Here is a 21,072-nt window from a genome sequence, read left to right on the forward strand (position 1 = left end):
TTCATCAGACCTCTCTTTCCACACTCCTGCTCTTTCTGGGTGATAACCAGACCTTCTCAAGCCAGCCGCGAGTCTGTAGTTATTTATAGGAAATCTTAAATTATTCTGTTTCCAACTCATTTTCATCGTTCTTAATTGCTCTTCTTCAAAGTACAGACATATAATGCAAGGCTATATACCATTTAAATAAACGTGTATGACATAGCCTTCGGAAAGTACAGATTAATCATTACCTCGACTGCCTCAGCGCAGCCCGGAGCAGCGCGCACGGTCGCAGTGTGGATAGTTACAGCCCACGCAGGCTAACGGGTCGCCATCCCACTCCGCTCCGCGGCAAATACCCACTTGCGACTTGTCCCGTAAAATTCCAGACTTTGGTAAGTAAAATAACTGCTTTATTCCTCTATGCGGCAAAACACGAAATACGTAGTTTTTATGCGGGTAAAAATTACTGCTCTGCAAAAAAGTAGAAGGTTGTATCTTTTTTAAAGTGCACTCTCACTAACTTACTGTACAAGTGTGCCCAGGATAAAATAATCATGTGATGACCAAGGATAACGCCGTTTAGACAGCCAAATCATTCTTTACTTTAATTTTGATGATTAGTCAGTAATGGCAATTGTACTAAATAGCATATTTATATTGACATTTTTTACCTGAATGCATTGACACAAATTCTGTATATACTAAACCAAGACATCAGTGAAATCACCGAAATGAACAAATATTGATTAAATATCACTGTTCAAATGACTTTCAAATAAAGCAATTGATTAAATAAGTAAATTCCTGCAATCAAACGGAAAAGCGTTAAAGAAATTCGAGTGGTTGAATGCTTTGAAGTACCACGATGTGTAATTTTCAAAATACACATAAATGTATAGAAGCGGTATCCTCTGCAATGAATAACTATGTATAACAAATCAGAATCTGGTACATTTAAACTAACACATAGTGTTTCCAGTGAATCTGTTTCGTAACCTTTACAATTTTGCTTCTTGAGGAGGTCATCACAGTAACGCCAGCGATCTGTTATTTTCAGTCAAGCGATGCATCATATTTTTCTGTTTCGTCTAAAATAGTACAACCTTGTGCAAGTTCATTTTAACAAGTGGCCTGGGACCTGCTGGTTTGCTCGGGGTACGCTGAGTGGATGGACAGAGCAGGCACTGTGCCCACAGACTGGCAGGCCTGCTCAGATCGAGTTAGAGCTGAGTGGATGGACAGAGCAGGCACTGTGCCCACAGACTGGCAGGCCTGCTCAGATCGGGTTAGAGCTGGGTGGATGGGCAGAGGAGGCACTGTGCCCACAGACTGGCAGGCCTGCTCAGATCGGGTTAGAGCTGAGTGGATGGACAGAGCAGGCACTGTGCCCACAGACTGGCAGGCCTGCTCAGATCGGGTTAGAGCTGAGTGGATGGACAGAGCAGGCACTGTGCCCACAGACTGGCAGGCCTGCTCAGATCGGGTTAGAGCTGAGTGGATGGACAGAGCAGGCACTGTGTCCACAGACTGGCAGGCCTGCTCAGATCGGGTTAGAGCTGGGTGGATGGACAGAGCAGGCACTGTGCCCACAGACTGGCAGGCCTGCTCAGATCGGGTTAGAACTGGGTGGATGGACAGAGCAGGCACTGTGTCCACAGACTGGCAGGCCTGCTCAGATCGGGTTAGAGCTGGGTGGATGGACAGAGCAGGCACTGTGCCCACAGACTGGCAGGCCTGCTCAGATTGGGTTCGAGCTGGGTGGTATGACTGCATGTGCTTCAGCCATCCATGTATGCTTGAAGTGAATGCTCTGGGGATCAGGCGTCTCCCTGTGTTGTCTTGGGCTTTTCACTGAGTTCTCTGGTTTACCCCCACTGTCCAAAAACATGCTAAGTTTAATTTGAATTTCCAGATTCCCTATAGGCATAAATGGTTTGTGTGCCCAGCAATAGATTGGCGCCCCATCCTGGGTTGTTCCCATATAATTTTTATCAATCCACCAGGTCCTAAATATGGACCCAAGGCAATAAGTATTAATTAATATGACTGATGTCCATCTTAACTGTGGTCAGTCTGTCTGCCTATAGATACGACAACTTGTTTAAATGAATTTGCTGTCACAGCATGGCGTCTTGTGGGCAGGAAGAGAGTGACGATCCACTGGTGGCCCCAAGATCACAAGGGGTTTAATAACAAAATAAACCACACAACAAAACCAAATAGAATGCGAGCAGTCATGAATAGAGAAAAATACTAAGTTAATAAACCAATACTGACACAACCAGGAAATAGAACTAACAAGGACTAACAAGCAGAAACCAAAAGGAAACAAGATTAGGGAACAAGGCGACACTGTGGGGGCGAGAGCAGGCAAGTAACATTGTACCTACACAACCTACACCTACACAACCTACACCTACACAACCTACACCAACACAACCTACACCTACACAACCTACACCAACACAACCTTCACCTACACAACCTACACCTACACAACCTACACCAACACGACCTACACCTACACAACCTACACCTACACAACCTACACCAACACAACCTACACCTACACAACCTACACCTACACAACCTACACCTACACAACCTACACCTACACGACCTACACCAACACAACCTACACCAACACAACCTACACCAACACAACCTTCACCTACACAACCTACACCAACACAACCTTCACCTACACAACCTACACCTACACAACCTACACCAACACAACCTACACCTACACAACCTACACCAACACAACCTACACCAACACAACCTTCACCTACACAACCTACACCAACACAACCTACACAACCATATACAATGAATCACTGAGGAAACGAACACAGGCAGGAACTTACATCCCCACCCAAAGCCCCCAGTGAGTAAGCCATAGGCGACAACACACCTCTACCTATGTTTAATTAGCTGATACTTGATGATATTCATATTTCTTGCCCATTTTTTCATTGGTGATTAACTTGTAGGAAGTCATGTGCTGAAGGGTACAACAGAACCTCCCCTTTTGAATCTTCAGTGTACAGGTCTGTGTCTTTAAGCACTGGGCTGTCATTTCAGGAAGTCTATATAGCACCTGTGACTGGAGGAAGAAGTTCAACACGTAGTTTCATTGTACATGTACAATGATAATAAAGATGTTGTAATATGGCTATGTTGATATGCTTTTCAACCGGTTTACAGTTTTTCTCGATTGCTTAAACACACTTCTTGAAACTATGCCTCATATTCTCAAAACAGTAAACACAAATCCATAACGTCTCACCCAATTTCCCAGACATCGTATTTTCAGGTCAAAATGAAGCTCTACACTCAAAACCATTCACTGTTGCTGAAAAACCAAACTTTGCCCACAGACATCACACACAAGGCCTCAAAAACACACACACTACAACATAGTCTTACACATTGGTACAATAAATTAAAAACAATATTGCCAAAACTGGCAAGTTATGTTGCTTGTGGTTCTTCCCCTCAAAAATCTTTTCACACGATGAACACAAAAGACGCAACCAATGTATATACAGTGACACATTTTTATTCATGTACTATACAGTACAACACACACCAAAAACATTATTCCACCTCAGCATCCTGTCTTTGGTCTGGGTCAGGCCAGAGAATCTCATCCACATCACAGGCTATATTGGCCCTAGCCAGGCAGCGGGGGTAAAATCCTCATGCATGCCTGATCCACCCCTGGCATGCATCTACTGATATGTCTAGGCAGGCTTCTTCTATGGCCTGGAGGAGGTGAACACGGACATAAGGTTCTGTCGTACACTTTCCACCGCCATGCCGAAAATAACTCCTCTATCGGGTTTACAGTTTTTCTCGATTGCTTAAACACACTTCTTGAAACTATGCCTCATATTCTCAAAACAGTAAACACAAATCCATAACGTCTCACCCAATTTCCCAAACATCGTATTTTCAGGTCAAAATGAAGCTCTACACTCAAAACCATTCACTGTTGCTGAAAAACCAAACTTTGCCCACAGACATCACACACAAGGCCTCAAAACACACACACTACAACATAGTCTTACACATTGGTGCAATAAATTAAAAACAATATTGCCAAAACTGGCAAGTTATGTTGCTTGTGGTTCTTCCCCTCAAAAATCTTTTCACATGATGAACACAAAAGACGCAACCAATGTATATACAGTGACACATTTTTATTCATGTACTATACAGTACAACACACACCAAAAACATTATTCCACCTCAGCATCCTGTCTTTGGTCTGGATCAGGCCAGAGAATCTCATCTACATCACAGGTTATATTGGCCCTAGCCAGGCAGCGGGGGTAAAATCCTCATGCATGCCTGATCCACCCCTGGCATGCATCTACTGATATGTCTAGGCAGGCTTCTTCCATGGCCTGGAGGAGGTGAACACGGACATAAGGTTCTGTCGTACACTTTCCACCGCCATGCTGAAAATAACTCCTCTATCGGGTTTAGAAAGGGAGAGTATGCAGGCAGAAAGATGTTAGAAAACCTTGGGTTATTGGTAAACCAGTCATGAACCAGAGCAGCGCGATGGAAGCTGATGTTATCCAGCCTCACTACAACAACGTAGTGAGGCTGCTCTGGCTGTGTTGGTTCCCTGTAGTCCAGCTGGAACATATGTTGTCTTAGACCATCAAGAAAAGCAAGGAGAAGCATAGTGTTATAGGGTCCTAGAATGGCATGGCGGTGGAGTCCCCCTCGTTGGCTGATGGCTGCGCACATAGTGACATTCCCTCCACGCTGACTAGGGACATTTACAATAGCCCGATGGCCAATTATGTTCCTCCACCTCCTCCTCCACCTCGTCCTCCCTGATGTCCTGGACCTCCTTCTACTTCTCTTCCTCAACCTCCTCCTTTGCATCTCTTTGGATCCATTGTTTCAAACCTGAATGAGCTGACTTTGGCCCTTTTATCTATCCATCAAAGTTTCTGATTGGTGTGTGATATATTTTGACTCCTAGTGTTTCCACTTGGTTAATTGTGTGCTAACTGAGCTTAAACTCTGCTGACTTAAGTTAACATTATTGAATGCTAGTGCTTTCTAAATGACCACATGGTGTAAGCACTGAAAAATTTAGACATTTGTGTGTAGAGTTTTGCAGTAACAGTTCACCAAATCTGACTCATGTGTTAAAGCAGGGGAATAGTGTTTATAGTTCAGGGAAATGGGTGTGCTTTTTGAAAAATAGCATTATGGTTTTGAAATTTTAGTTCAAAAGATTGGTTATAGTGTTTTAGCAATCGAGAAAAACTGTAATATTAGAGCCCAGCTGTCTCTTGATTATAGATAAAGAGCAAGAAAGCGCCATGTTTGGATTGGCCATGCAGAATGTTGTAACACTGGAGGAGAATCAACACTGCCAGTGGGGCGTGCCACTCAGGGATCTGATTGGGGGGGCACTGCGATGAATTCTCAGACATGTCGAGATCTCTATCTACCTACTCTGGTAACTGCGGCAGAGTACCTCCCTTACCCCTGATTTATCTGGGTCGCCCGCTACAGAAGGTGTCAGATATCCCCGACAAAGGCCTATTGTGTGGGTGAGTTGTGTCCACTTGTCTCTGGTGGGGTTCCACCCACACCCACTCTCCAATAGCAGAGCAGCCTCTTTCAGAGCACCTTTGGTATGTCTACCTCTGAGGGGTTAGAGACCCGCCGCTCAGCAGCACAGCAGGACACATCTGAGACGTGTGCTGGGTGTCTCTGCGGAGGACGTTCCGGCCAGGTAAAGTTTTTCTTTGGTGGATCTTCACCTTGGCCGCTTAACTGTGAACCACTTTGGATGATACAGCAGTGTGTGTTAATGTATAAATGTATACATGTGATGTGGTGAACCTGTTGACATTGAGAAGCCCTGCCATCGGAGATTTATGGCTTTTATGGTTAGATGTATGGAATGGAATTTTAAGCCTTAAATTGTATCTTGTCTTGCAATAGACCTAAGAATAAGGTTATCTTCAAAATATAATGGTTGAGGCTGGTTGAAGCTGATGTCAGATAATCATACTGTGCTTAACAGAGTGGTACCTCAGGTCATTGCTGGGATATGTTACACATTTGAGGGGGTCATTTTAACAGCTTATAATTATGAGAGATATAGCGTGCTTTAGACAGGCCATGAGGATGGGGCCATTAACGGGGGTTGGGGGAGAGCGGCATCGATGGGCATACGAGCAAATCCTTATGTGATAAGCAGACTGAAAGTCAAGCACACTGTCTGGCTGTTTTATTACCAGGATCCATTATGGATCCATTATGTTTACTTATTGTTATGAAAAAAACATACCCAGGATTAGATCTTGTTTTATCTTAAAGTATGATATATTTCTTGATGAAAATAACATTAGAACATAAGTTCAGTAATACTGTGAATATAAAGAAATGTGAAACACACAGACACACACACACACAGACAATTCATGAATTATCCATAATGGAGACCTTTACGTTTCTCAAATTATGGCTCTTACACATGAGAACAGGGCAATTCTGATAGCCAGAGGGAGCAGAGTAATATTTAGGTAGAAGTAATGTCTGGAAAAAATGTCACGCTGACAGTTTAGTGTCAATGTCATCACACGACTGTCCAAGCCTTTCGTGAGCAGGATCATCTCACCTGTCCTGCGTTATCTTGCTAACCCTCTGTATTTAAGATTCTGCTCTATTCCCTGTGGAGTTATTGTCTGTGTTTTCCTGATTCCCTAATGATGATTATTCTGATTTGCTGTGTTCTATGTTTGCTTCCCTAATGATGATTGTTCTGATTTGCTGTGTTCTATGTTTGCTTCCCTAATGATGATTGTTCTGATTTGCTGTGTTTTATGTTTGCTTCCCTGATGATGATTATTCTGATTTGCTGTGTTCTATGTTTGCTTCCCTGATGGTGATTATTCTGATTTGCTGTGTTCTATGTTTGCTTCCCTGATGGTGATTATTCTGATTTGCTGTGTTCTATGTTTGCTTCCCTGATGGTGATTATTCTGATTTGCTGTGTTCTATGTTTGCTTCCCTGATGGTGATTATTCTGATTTGCTGTGTTCTATGTTTGCTTCCCTGATGGTGATTATTCTGATTTGCTGTGTTCTATGTTTGCTTCCCTGATGGTGATTATTCTGATTTGCTGTGTTCTGTTTGCTTCCCTGATGGTGATTATTCTGATTTGCTGTGTTCTATGTTTGCTTCCCTGATGGTGATTATTCTAATTTGCTGTGTTCTATGTTTGCTTCCCTGATGGTGATTATTCTGATTTGCTGTGTTCTATGTTTGCTTCCCTGCTTGTTCTCTGTGTTACCAGATTCCCCCTTGTAGGTCTTTTTGGTTCTATTAGTTTACTTTGTACCCCTTTATAATTTTGACCCCTCGTGTGTTTGTAGTGTTTCCAGTGTTCTCAGTCCCTGTAATAAAACCCCTGCTGTCTTGTGGCGCCGCAAGTGGATTGTCACCTTCCTTTTCTGCTTGTACCGTGCCCCGAGGTCCTGACAGTATACCTACTCCTCTGCTGCAATATACATCTTGGTTAGGCACATACCTGATAATTCACAATCCTGTGTAGGTAACTAGAGTGACCCTCAGGCAGACACATCAGAAGTCAGAAGCTGCTTGTGTAGATCCAAATTCAGTCTTTATTGCAACAATGAGGTTACAACCAAGGCCAGACACTTGCAAGTGTGTCCAATACTGTTTTACACCAATTTTTATACAAGTTCTTATCATTTAACAATATCTCGTCACTTGAGCATCATCATTCCTTCAACCATTCACAATCATTGTTTTTTCCCTTAATCCACAACCCTAGGTGATAAGTTTGTCAATCATTTCTTTTACTGTTTGGTCCCTCGACCAAACATAATGGTGGTGCGACCCATCTCCACTTGGTTTTTTTAAAATACTCAGCCATGAACTTTTGGTGAACTCAGATGAATCCCTTCCTTCAGTAGCAAAACTTTGCAGCTTCAGCTTGTTGCACATTGGCTAACTAGAGGGTTGATAATATATTTGTCCTTCAACGTAGTGATAAGGTATAATACTAATAAAGGTGGATATTCATACATTCAGGGCTAACATAAAGTAGCTAACAGAAACTCTTAGGCTAACACGAGGTGCAAATATACTCAATTGATTACATTGTGTTGATTACATTATACTGATTACATTGTAATGATTACATCATGGGTATTTGGCATGCTTTTTCATAATATCATAATGATTATATTCTACGTTGTATAGTGCTAAATAATATTCCATAGCATCTCAGTACTGTCAACTATCTTACTCTTCAATAAACCATAGATAAATGATCAACAGCAAATTGTATTACAAAGCAGTGATTTATTTTATATAAAACATTTACGTTTGAATGCACAGGAGATAAATTTAACATATATTCATGGAAGGTATTGATTAATTAGGCTTCAATTTGTAGACCCGTTAAGAGCTTGGATATTAATTATGGACATCAATATTGTAGCATAACAAGAATTCAGATATTTGATAGTATTTTACAATTTCAACGGATTTAACAATTTTTGAGTGTTGTGCTTGCTCTTTTTTGATATAATAACTAGTATAATTGTACTTCTGTAGTGATTGTTTTGTTATTTTACTGTAAATACAAAAGTAGGGCTACTGCATCTGAAGAGGTCAAAACAAAAACACCGTATCTAAAATATAGTCATGTGATAAGAAATGGCTGTTTACTACAGCTTAAGAAATACTTTTGAGCGCAGCAGTAATTTCCATAAAATGTGTGAAAGATCAATTGTTAACCCACTTGAGTTACGAGCAGGGTTGATTATTAATTCCGTTGTTTGGCTGGTTGCTGGAATGGAAGCAGCTCTTCTGCAGCACAGCATACTGACACATCTTGGGATAGGCACGGGGTCGACGTGATCCCAACTGCGTAAGTAACCAATTGTGAAATTAATGGGGGAGCGTGGATTTCTGTTGGAAAAAGAATATGCTCAGGAATGAAATTAGCAGCTTCACAGATAGTCAGTTTTAGTCTTGTGCTCAGGACTCTTTAAATGTTTACATATTTCAAAGCAGTGCTTCCTGCCAGCTGTTGATCACAAGAGAGAGGTGGGAAGAGGGCCCCACAAAATGGGACAGGAGAGACAGCTATAGTCACCAGCATTTCGCTTCAGGACGTACAGACACAAATCTGTGGATCCACAGGGTATTAAATTACCCAGGCAGACCATCACTTGAATTTATCACTAGAAAATTATATAACTATGTTGCTGCAAACAGTTAAATAAATAATAACTAATTAAACTCTTAGTAATAAAGTGTCTCGTCATGTTTGTTTTGAGATGTAAAGTATATCAGTATTTAAAGTGACTAGAGATCTGGGTTAAATCATACATAAATGGTTACAGGGCGAAAACCTTCCATGTGGCTCTGGCTACTGATATCCCTGGAGCTCCTGAGAGTGCAGAAACGTCCCTCATGTTACGTCCCTCCATTTTAGTGAGGAGACCATCAGGGAAATATGAGTGACACCACCAAGAGGACCAGGGAAACTCCCAACAGCAGCACGGACCCAGATGGGCCCGCCCAGGCTCAATACGGGGGGGATCAAGTGAAGGCTGCAGCTCTACAGAAGGATGTGAGTGTTTAGGTGGGGATGAGAGCTTGTTTGTGTGTGTGGGTGTGTGTGTGTGTTTGTGGGGGGGGGAGGGGTCTGATATACATTACATTGTGGGGACCAAGTGTTTTCCGGTTCCTATAAAGGGCAGATTCAATTTCATAAAGATCTGTGAATGCAATCAAACAACTAGAACTGCCAAAAGTCTTGTAATTTGTTTGGTTACTTATGGTTAAGGTTTGGGCTGGGTAGGGGTTAAAGGGTTAAAGTCATCATTTTTGGATTTTGGTTTTTCCCATAGAAATGAATGGATGGAGGGCAGGAAACATCACTTTTAAAGTGCCAACACTTTTTTAGGAGTTAGTTACATTAAAATGAGGATCTGTGGCAGGTCCTTTCCTAAGTAATTATTCTCAAGCATCCTGTGAATGTGTATGAAACAGAGAGAGAGAATTGGTAACTCTGTAATGTCCAAAAACTGAACCAAGAGATAGTTCCTTTGAAGTTCCAATTAAGTTTTTTTGTTTATTTACTCATGCAAACAAGAGAGAAGTATAAAACCCTCTATGGCTGCATCCATGCTTTCAATTAACCAGTGCATATTCCAGTAAAGATTTATTGTGGATTGCATACTGAATGAGGTGGCATTTAAATTTACTACACTATTGATGTTGCAATAATTCCAAAGTACATGGGATAAACCAACAAATACATGCGGACATGATGTAGGCTGTGTACTCAGAGCTGGGATCAAATTTGAACCAAAAAGCCTGGAATTCCGAGGAGGCAACCCGGCCCACAGGGTGCCCATACAGACAGCCTGAATGGCTCTGGATGGAAGATCTTCATACCTGGAATTCCGAGGAGGCAACCCGGCCCACAGGGTGCCCATACAGACAGCCTGAATGGCTCTGGATGGAAGATCTTCATACCTGGAATTCCGAGGAGGCAACCCGGCCCACAGGGTGCCCATACAGACAGCCTGAATGGCTCTGGATGGAAGATCTTCATACCTGGAATTCCGAAGAGGCAACCCGGCCCACAGGGTGCCCATACAGACAGCCTGAATGGCTCTGGATGGAAGATCTTCATACCTGATTATTGCTGATTATTTCTTATGTTTTTGGCATTGGTATGAGTGAAAGTGCTCTACAAGAATAATTTCTGGAGCTTTATTTGAGACAAGCTAACAATATTGCTAACTTTTTGGTTACTGGTATAGAGAGATTGAGTCAATTCACTGGGAGTTTAAATAAAGCCATGCCTTTGTGTGACAGGTGGGGCTGTTCAGTGGGATATGCCTCATCGTCGGGACAATGATAGGCTCAGGGATCTTCATCTCCCCGAAGGCAGTGCTGTCCGGCACGGGTGCCGTTGGGCCGTGCCTCTCCGTATGGGCTGCCTGTGGAGTTCTGGCAACACTTGGTGAGTAAACCGGGCTCAACCACACACACAGCAGCCCTAAAAAAACAAACCCTTCAGCATGTCTCTGTACCAACGCAGATACCAGTAGATATCACGCCACCTTATGAATGACCACAGATCGCCACTCATTTCTCTAAGTGAATAATGAACATAAGAATGAGCCCCATAAGATTTGTGCTGGATCACTTAGACGTTAATGCTTCAAATATGCTTTCAGATTGCTAAACCCAAGTGCGTAGTGTTCGGTGGATTAACTGGGTCATGTATGTATGTTTGTGTTTGTGTCTTCCGCTTCTCAGGTGCTCTGTGCTACGCAGAACTCGGAACTATGATCACCAAGTCTGGGGGGGAATATCCATATTTAATGGAGGGCTTTGGCTCACTTGTGGCCTTCCTCTACTCGTGGACCACAGTGATAGTCCTGAAGCCTTCATCCTTTGCCATCATCGCGCTCAGCTTCGCCGAGTACGCCGCCGTGCCCTTCTACCCAGGATGCCCCCCGCCAGCAGTCATTATAAAGTGTCAGGCAGCTGCCAGCATTTGTAAGTGAATCCAGGAGAAACTGTAGGAAACATAAATCACAGGATACTGGCTGAACATCATTTATTGAAGAAAGATTGATGCTTCAGTTCATGGTACATTTAATTTGAATTGCTTGTTTGTTTGTGGTTGCTTTGGAAAAAAACAAATGTACAAAGGGTGTGCATACTTTGCTCTGTGATTGTTTACCTCCAAGCAGATCCTGCACAGAAGTGTTTTAATTATTCATGGGTGTAAATACCAAACGTAGCAGACAGTGACAGTAATTGATGGGGATTTCCAGGTGTTGTATATTGTCTTCTGTCCCTGTTTAGTCTGCTGCGATAAATCTTAGACGCCAGTAGAAGTGGGTTGTTAAGTAAGTGCAGAGGGTTACTGATTGTCAGCAGGTTAGCAAACTACAGCTTTGACATGATTTGAACCTTCATCACACACTGTAGTGATCACACTTTAATGGTGTGGTAATGTGGTTACTATACTATACTGTACTGTACTATACTATACTATACTATACTATGGAATACTATACTATACTTAACATATAATATTAATTGTCCTACTCATTTAATTTAAATGTTTAAATGTTTTATATGTTTATATGATGCCTTACTGTAGGCAATCTGCCAAAGATACACTCACAGAGACTGAAATTACACTGGTGCCTTTGGATCCTCTCACTCCTTCAATGGCGTACTATAATATCATGCGAAGACATACATCACTGTGTGTCACCAAAAGATCTCAGAAATAGATATGGAATAATTGGAATAATTAATTGAGTTGGCATTATGCCTTAGTCACCAGCACACAAGCTGCAGGCTTGAATCCTCACCTTGTTCTCGATGTGTTTTTGTTTGTCTTTTTCAACCAGTGTTGCTCCTGTTTCCTTTCTGGACTCCTCCAGTCTAAAGAAAGATGAAATGGTGTCTCTGAAAGGCTTTTAGTGTGTCTTTCCCATCTGTGGATCTCTCCTGCCTTGGTGCTCTCTGCTTGCTAGGATAGATTTCAGGGTCATCATATCCTGGACTAGATAAGAGGTTGTAAGATGAATAATCAGACATAACGGTGTTCAGTTAGTTTCATTTCCAGTAATTAGAGTGAACAATGAACCACTGTTTTCTATAAGCCTACAAACACTAGGTTGTGCTGTGAATGGTGACAGAGGCTCTGGAAGGGTGGACCGAGCCGAACAAATGACTTTATTACAGGAAAACAGTTACACGTGATAGAAGGTCAATGTCCCTTTGTGAGAGGCAAACTACAGCTTGGATTTGTTAACTGAAGAGCACGGCACTGGTGAGCAGTTGCCATGGAAATGCGAAAGATTGCTGCTGCTTCTCTAGGAAATGAACTTGACTCAGTTCAAGAAACAAACCTTTGTTATTAAATGTCAAGTTACACTGTATACACACTTCACTGATACTGTAGGACAGCTACAGTATGCAATATACTGTATGTACAATGTCTGTGTGTATGACAGACCTATACTCTATTGCATGCTCTTTACTTGGATTTCCTCCCCAGTGCTGATCACCTTGGTAAACAGTCTGAGCGTCAAGCTGGCTAGCTATGTGCAGATCTTCTTCACAGTAGCGAAGCTCCTCATCATCCTGATCATCGTGATAGCTGGGATGGTGCTGCTTGCACAAGGTACCCTTTGTGCTGGATAATGAGATTTATGTCCTTGTATCTGTCTGGTGGAGATTTCAGGTCCAGAGAGTACAAATCCAGTCCAAGATTTTGTTTCAACCAACCAGTTGAGTACTCTGTGACTGTGACTCTTTATGCTCAACTTCAAACAAAATCTTGGACTGGATTTGTACTCTCTGGACCTGAAATCTCCACCTCTGCTCATGAGTCACAGGAGTGGTTTTGTTTCAGATCTAAGATTTCTCTTTTGGCTGTTATTCTAATATGCTATGTCTGTGACCTAAGACAACTGGCATGACATAGAACATCCCTAAGATCTTTTAATGGAGCTGATATTCCCAGGTGACTGAGACTGTCTTACTTCAATCGTTTCTTGTTGCAGGAAATACAGAAAATCTGACGAATGCCTTTGAAGGTGCATCCCCCTCATTCGGCACCATTGGTTTGGCGTTCTACAACGGCCTGTGGGCCTATGATGGCTGGTAAGCTTTCATCATAGTTTCATCATACATTTTTATCAAAAGTCATGACCGTTGCTTAGAGCAATGTTTCCCAACCCGGGTCTTCGGGGACCCCAGACAGTCCATATTTTTGCTCCCTCCCAATTCCCAGCAGGGGGGGTCCCCAAGGACCGGGTTGGGAAACATTGAGATACCATTTAGAGTTTCAGCTGAATATTTGCAAATAATGTGAAGACATCGTAAAACCCACTGAGGCCAATGAATCCTGGAAGCGTCCACCCTCTTCTAATGTCCCATAGTCACAGTCGATAACACTATTTAACAGTCATAATCAGTTTCTGTAATCAAATTATATGAGACAGCAATTCAACCAGGATATCATCACTGTCTGATGAAAACCGCGTATGTCCACTTTTTGTAACCTTTTACTATAGATGGAATATGGCCATTACCCTCTGACTACTGATAATGTTTGGCCAATGAAGCAATGTTCTATGAAACTAGTATATATGTTAGTACTTGTTAACCTTTGCATTCATGATGGTCATTTTTATGGATTATTTGATAACACTTTACTTGAGGGGGCACAAATAATGTAGTAGTACACTCTTACTTAATGAATTAATTAACCATAAACTGGTAGTTATGTACTGATATCATGTTCGTTCATCATTACTATGTTTGTTCATCATTTTTACTTGAGTAGTACTCAATAGTGGATACTACAGGTATGTTACTTGTGCCCCCTCAAGTGAAGTGTTACTGAACTATTCATACTTATTTAAACAACTTAATATTGATAGCTATATAGCTGACTAAAATATAATTGTGAATATATAGCGAGATTAGTATGTATCTTTTTGACAATGACATATAGTATTTGCTTCATCGACAACAATCCATGTAAGTCCATTCAAATCGTTACACTGTTCACTGACAGCTGTGTAAAGATCGGTTTCTATTTGGGGCGCGAAGGCTGTCTCATTACTTTGCTTTAAGTTCATTTTCTAACATAGACTGTGAGAAAATGTATTTTTTCATGTTCCTGAAATAATGGAATTTTGGTGACACATGATTTCTTTTGGACAACGATGATATAGAAAAATAATGATAAGGTAATAAAAATGTTTCCCATACAAAGCAGTTACTTGCTGTAAACAATGTCAATGAATAAAACAATAAGAGCAACAGGTGCCAGTTCTATTTTTTACATTATCTATGTTGTCATTGTGCCTTTAAATACATGTTTCTGCAAGAATCATTTTATTCTACAGGAATCAGCTCAACTTTATTACAGAGGAGCTTAAAAACCCATACAGGTAAGGTTTACAGTCAAATTACATAATTTAAAAATACATGCATAAATGTGACTGACCGCAACATCCTGTTATAAGTTTGCATGGTACTAAAGAATATTATTTCTCTCTTGTACTGCAAGAAACTTACCCCTGGCCATCATCATTGGGATACCGCTGGTGTCTGTCTGTTACATCCTTGTTAACATTGCATATTTCACTGCCATGACTCCTATAGAACTGCTGCAGTCCCCAGCAGTCGCTGTGGTAAGGCTTAGGGATAAGGCCTTTGTGTACATAACCACAAATTAACAGCTACTAGCTGTGAGGCTTATCTTTGTGTGCTTGAAAGTCTATCATGTACCTGTAATCAAGCTGTTCTACTCTTGTCCCATCTTATGCCTTCTTCTGTGGCGCATAGACGTTCGGTGATCGGGTCCTCTACCCAGTGTCCTGGGTGGTCCCCCTTTTTGTGGTCTTTTCCACCTTTGGGGCTGCCAATGGCAGCTGCTTTACCGCTGGCAGGTAAGAGATGTTACCATGGATAGAGGTAATGATTAATCGCGGACTAGATCTGGTTGACCAAGAACAATATGTGATGCACTCAAGGTCGAGAATGTTCACAACCTGCTATCTCATTGTATAGGTTGACCTATGTGGCAGGACGTGAAGGTCACATGGTCAAGATCCTGTCATACATCAGTCTAAGGCACTGCACACCATCTCCCGCCATCATATTTAATGTGAGTTCTCCCTTCCAACCTGCCTTGGTATCTATTTTTTATTGTTCTTTCAATGTGATCACACCAACTTGACCCTGGTAGAGAAAAAAGATCCTTGATTAGGTATGCATTGAGACCCAAGTTGTTGAAAATAATGGTAGATTAGTTCCTGGTACAGTCAAAGACCTGGTTAGATTAAAAAAAAAATGTGGTAATTACAGGGGAGGTCTTCATTGATCCAGGTTGATCACGAGGCCCCAGTTAAGTTTTAAACCACAATTACTAAGCATGCTGTTGTCAATCTTCCAGGGCATCCTGTCCATAATTTACATCATGCCTGCGGACATTAATATGCTCATCAACTACTTCAGCTTCGCCCAGTGGACCTTCTATGGTCTAACGGTTCTGGCCCTTATTGTCATGCGCTTCACCAGGAAGGAACTCAGAAGACCAGTCAAGGCAAGTCTGGCAGGAGGAAATGTGCAGTGTCTCCCAGTCTTGCATGTCATTAAACCGCTACTGGGAAAAATGACCCATTTAAACAGAAAGTTTCTAGGTTTTTTTTTTGTGTCATGTACATAATACAAGTAAATTATCGTATTCATGCTTCTTGCAGACTGTAGTGCCTAATACATAATATGCAATAAATTACTATCAACATTGGGAGTTCCAGAAGTGGTTCTGACATATTTGTAGAACAAACACCACCAGAAGCATGTTTTTCATTGATGCGAGACACTTTAATGGCATTACCTGAATCAGACATGGGTTAAAGTTCTTGTTGTTCTTGCACTGTGCACAGGTACCCATTCTTCTTGCAGCAGTGGTCTTCCTTGTGTCTTGCTACTTGGTTCTTGCTCCCATCATCGAGCAGCCTGAGCTGGAGTACCTGTACTGTGCCATCTTCATTTTTAGTGGTCTGATCTTTTACTTCTTATTTGTGCACTACAAATGGAGCTGGACCCGACGAGTTATGAGTGAGTACTCAAATACTCAAATCTCACCAGGTTCCTAGTGTTTGAATTCTGGTGGAATAATAGGCACTTTCACACCACCAGAACTTTTTTCCTGAACCAGAACGTTTTTCCGGAACCAGGAACTTTTCTCGTGTTCACACCACAGGAAGTCGACCCAATTGTAGGCAGTTCCAGAACCCTTTTTCAGTACCTATTCCAGGCTTGGTACTTTTCGTTCAAACACGCACTACTGGGGAGATGCTTACTGCTTTACCCTGGTGATTGACCACAAGCACCACCGCTAAAACTTGGAAGTTACATCGCAGTGTGGAAGAAGAGATGTCGCGGAGCAAAATTGAGCAGATGGAATTATTTTTGTACTTCAATTACATTTAATGCATCACTTAATACATTTTAGCTTGCTTTTCCATATTTCTGTATCAGAAAATTTGATCGCTAAACAATTTACTTTTGTCTAATATTACCGGTGCTGGCGGTGACATTTGCCAGAGCTTATTAACGTTACATAATTTTTTATCCTGTGGAAAACGAAAGATCAATCTGCTGACCACATTTAATAAGAAACATAATTAACATGAAGCAGATTGTTTAAGTGAAATATAAATAAAAGACTGCGTCCCATTTTGATCACAACAAATCTCCCCAATAACTAACAAATAACTACTTTGTTATTTGTTAACTACTGACTTATCTTCCATTGTTTTGGTGTGTAGCAGTGTAGTTTCACATGAAACTATGTGTGAAGTTTAACCTACGAACTTTTTGCGTCTTCCATGATTATTTAATGTAACGGTCCCAGTTCCTGTTGCGCGGCGTGCAAGTGACACACAAAAGTTACAAAAGTCCTTGGTTGAGACAGCCAAACCGGGACCAGGTTCCAGAACTTTGGTGTGAAAGCGCCTATTGTCCAGTCATCCTACACATTGCGCCTCTAAATACTCCGTCATTGTCCTGTCATTAGCTGAACACTCACTTGCCTGTGCTGTCAGACAGTAGGATTAAGTAACAGATCTGAATAGTCTGAAATACTCAGCTGAAATAATAAGCAAACTAAAAACTTATGGATACAACTATCACTAAAGCAAATGTTCTGCTGGTCAATGCCAATAGGAGCAGAGAATATATATAAAAAATGCACATGTAATTATTTTTTAACTTAGGCTGAGCAGATAATCCATATCAGGGAGGACACTTAGAGCTATTTTATCTTTGCAGAGCATTTGCTGTTCACAAACATAAGATTCAGTGTTCCTTGTTTTATAATGTCTCTGTGAGAACACTGACATTTCTTTTTGTAGAAGGACAAAAAGCACAAACCTCTGGTGGCTATCAACTTATTGGAGATACTGCCAAGCAATATTACTAAATTACTCCAATAAAACTGATAATAGTAATTACCTGAATGAAAATTCTGATATTCTTTTGTTAATTGACACTCATTTTAATTTTCTGAATTTTGAATTCATTTTGATTCTCCTAAACTCAAAGGTTAGTGTTTATGTTGATGAGTGTGTTCTCTTAAGAATACCTAAATGTGGTATTGGAAATGTTTTTTGTAAAATGTAGAAATATGTAAATACATAGACCAGTGTAATGATATAGACCATGTAAGCATTATTAAGAGTAACAGAAAAGAGTCTACAACAGTTCTAGGAACCATTTTCTAGGAAAAATATATGTAAAAAAACTAAAATATTTTTTTAATTGCTTAGTTAGACGGATTGGTAACGCATTACATTAACTCCTTTATAATGCATTCATAAAACATTCAATCCCCCTTCATAATGCATTGGTAATGCATTCATAGAACATTCAGTCCCCCTTCATAATGCATTGGTAATGCATTCATAGCATACCTGTCAAGTTTTGGATTTGAAAATAAGGTAAATTTTCCAGCACCCGCCGCGAAACGCCCCACCACCCCAACCAAGCTCCTGTATCCCTTACATTTTAAGACAGGTGTAGAAGAAATCTAAAATAACCACTTGTCATTTACATTCTATTTTCATTACACATTTTCTTTTAATTTCTCATGTTCACGCATGTGGCTCTCTGGCATTCACTAATGACTTATTATACAGATTTGTTGCAGACTTTGTATCCTTGTTGAAGTCGTCACAGAAGGTGAAAGTAACGGTGTTCTTCGCACACAGCATTGTCATTTTAACCTCCGCATTTATGACCTGGTTAATGTTGTAAATGACCTGCAGGCTACAGCAGGTGGCAGTTCTCGCGAGGCTACTGACAGTTCAGTTTGGAGAGGCAGAGGAATTTGTTTTTAATTATATTATAATACGGGAGATTTACGGGAAAATACTAATGTGGGAGGACGGCGGGAAAGAGGGGTAAAATACGGTAGTTCCCCAGCCAAAACGGGAGACTTGACAGCTATGATTCATAGAACATTCATAAGCAGCATGTAAGTATACTGTACTATCATAACATATCTTAACAGCTTTAATACACATTAATAGCAAACATTATGATTATATGATTATAATGTTTGTTATTAATGTATATTACAGTTGTCATGCCTTGTTCATTAGCAGTATTATGAATGCAATGTTTTTATGACTTTTAAGGTATACTGACATACTGCTTATGAATGTTCTATAAATGTATTATAAATACATGATGATGGTCCACTCAGTGTTCTATGATTGCATAATGAATGCATTATAAAGGTCCACTCAGTGTTCTATGATTGCATAATGAATGCATTATGAAGGTGCTGTTAATGTTACCAAAGGTTTTAAACTGCAAGTTTATTGTCATTTGAACCAGTGTTTAGCTTAAATGTTAGCACCATTAACCTAAAAACCTTTCCCTCTACAGGACCCGTTACCAAGTACCTTCAACTACTAATGGAAGTAGTTCCACCAGAAAAGACTGAATGAGGTGGGAAAAGTGTAGACAGACATTTGTAATTACAGTGACAGGAAGGCAAGTAGAAATGGCCAAGGAACTTCTACAAGAAAGGATCTTTTCGCAATTCATGTACATATACGTGCTTCAGTCAAGCTGTTGAAAGAATTTCATAAAGCATGTGAACCACACCTCTCGTTATGGACTGCAGAAAGTCACACGATGACAGAGGAAATGAGAGAATGATAATCATACATAGCTGCTGAATCAGAGATGCTTAATATTGTTGGACTGAAATCTTACTAATATAAATTTACTTACAAATAACTGATAATTCATTTCATCCCTTACATTAATGCATAGCTAATGTACAGTAAATACAATTAGTTTTATTAGCCTGTGTAGTGAATATTACACTGTATTTTTTTCTTCTGTCTTTTTTAATTCAGGGATCTGTTTTCTGTCATTTATTCATCTGGGTTATGACATAAGGGGAAGCTGTTGAACTGCAACATATGACTTGATTAACAGACCGTTCATAATTCATAGTGTATCATTTTGATGTGGTGATAGAAATATATTTATACCTTTTGATGTTTCTTGGCTTCTTTTAAAGTAATTCTTTCTGGTGTTTCTCAGTCAGCACTAAGAAATGCTACAGATTTAATAACTGAGGCTCACATGTATTATTTTGATAAAAATTATTTAACAAGGGTACGAGTTGTACTAGAATGCCTTTGTTATCGGGGATGTTCAGGGTGGTTTTTTCTTGAAAGGGGAGGCATAAAGCCATCTGTTACATTATGTGTTTAATTATTCAGTTTTAAAACTTGTCATCCAGTTTGACTGGTCACTGTGTTACTGGCAATGGGAATATTAAACATTTGTAATTTCCTAAAATTGGGCATGTTGATTTATAATTAATTATATTTTGGACCATGTTCCTTGTGTGTCATTTTTCTCAGAGTTTGAGAAGTTTTAGTGCTCTCTCCAGTACAATCTGCAAACAAGGTGGTATTGCAGTAAATCATTGTTTTTTATTTGTGTCCATTTACAGATGTATTTAAGTGTAAATGAGGAATGAACTGCATTATCACAAATAATAACTGAAGAAAATAATGATTGCTGGTCAGCTCAAAACATTCCGGAAAATGTTTTAATACAATTGCATATTAAATGTGATCTGTGTCGTTGGCTAGCTGTATAAGATTTCCTAACCTCTTCCCAGTATAGCGTTTGGTCAAAACAATAAATAGGTGGCTTAAAGAGCCCTGTTAGTGGTGACTGGGGAAACAATGAAGCTGTCTCTTTCTGGAGTGCCGTTTCACCCTCTCTCCCTTAAATTTAACACCTCTCAGCTTCTCATGCTTGAGATGAGATCCCAGCGTATGCAGCAAAGGCATAAAATTACATCCTTACATTCAATCCTCGAACATGAACTGCTTTTGCGAAACCACTTTGTAGAAGAAAATGGAGCAGGGCTCCAAAGAAACCGTGCCAAGTGACCATGTGACACTA

The 21,072-nt window shown here is 40.6% G+C and overlaps 1 protein-coding gene across 4 annotated transcripts; it reads left to right on the forward strand.

Moving 5' to 3' along the window:
* Positions 1-38: 38 nt before the first annotated feature.
* On the forward strand, positions 39-20,495 carry slc7a9 (solute carrier family 7 member 9). Of its 4 annotated transcripts, none has more exons than XM_072718368.1 (14): positions 39-377; positions 8,867-8,932; positions 9,411-9,640; positions 10,897-11,044; positions 11,344-11,586; positions 13,109-13,234; positions 13,617-13,716; positions 14,970-15,014; positions 15,134-15,257; positions 15,412-15,515; positions 15,637-15,733; positions 16,022-16,171; positions 16,515-16,689; positions 19,525-20,495. In XM_072718368.1, exons 3-14 carry the CDS (start codon positions 9,524-9,526, stop codon positions 19,584-19,586), a joined length of 1,491 nt encoding a protein of 496 aa, XP_072574469.1. In that variant the 5' UTR covers positions 39-377; positions 8,867-8,932; positions 9,411-9,523; the 3' UTR covers positions 19,587-20,495. The 4 variants fall into 4 exon arrangements, with proteins under 4 accessions (XP_072574469.1, XP_023646164.1, XP_023646165.1 ...); XM_023790396.2 differs by having other exon boundaries at positions 9,503-9,640; XM_023790397.2 differs by lacking the exon at positions 8,867-8,932 and having other exon boundaries at positions 9,503-9,640.
* Positions 20,496-21,072: the final 577 nt, after the last annotated feature.

Source organism: Paramormyrops kingsleyae, chromosome 11, assembly GCF_048594095.1.
Source record: "Paramormyrops kingsleyae isolate MSU_618 chromosome 11, PKINGS_0.4, whole genome shotgun sequence".
Taxonomy (NCBI): domain Eukaryota; kingdom Metazoa; phylum Chordata; class Actinopteri; order Osteoglossiformes; family Mormyridae; genus Paramormyrops; species Paramormyrops kingsleyae.

Coding starts and splice junctions, on each gene's coding strand:
- slc7a9 (XM_072718368.1), top strand. CDS start 9,524: ATGAGTGACACCACCAAGAGGACCAGGGAAACTCCCAACAGCAGCACG. Junction 11,587..13,108: donor TCAGGCAGCTGCCAGCATTT/GTAAGTGAATCC, acceptor TTTCCTCCCCAG/TGCTGATCACCTTGGTAAAC. Junction 16,690..19,524: donor CTGGACCCGACGAGTTATGA/GTGAGTACTCAA, acceptor TTCCCTCTACAG/GACCCGTTACCAAGTACCTT.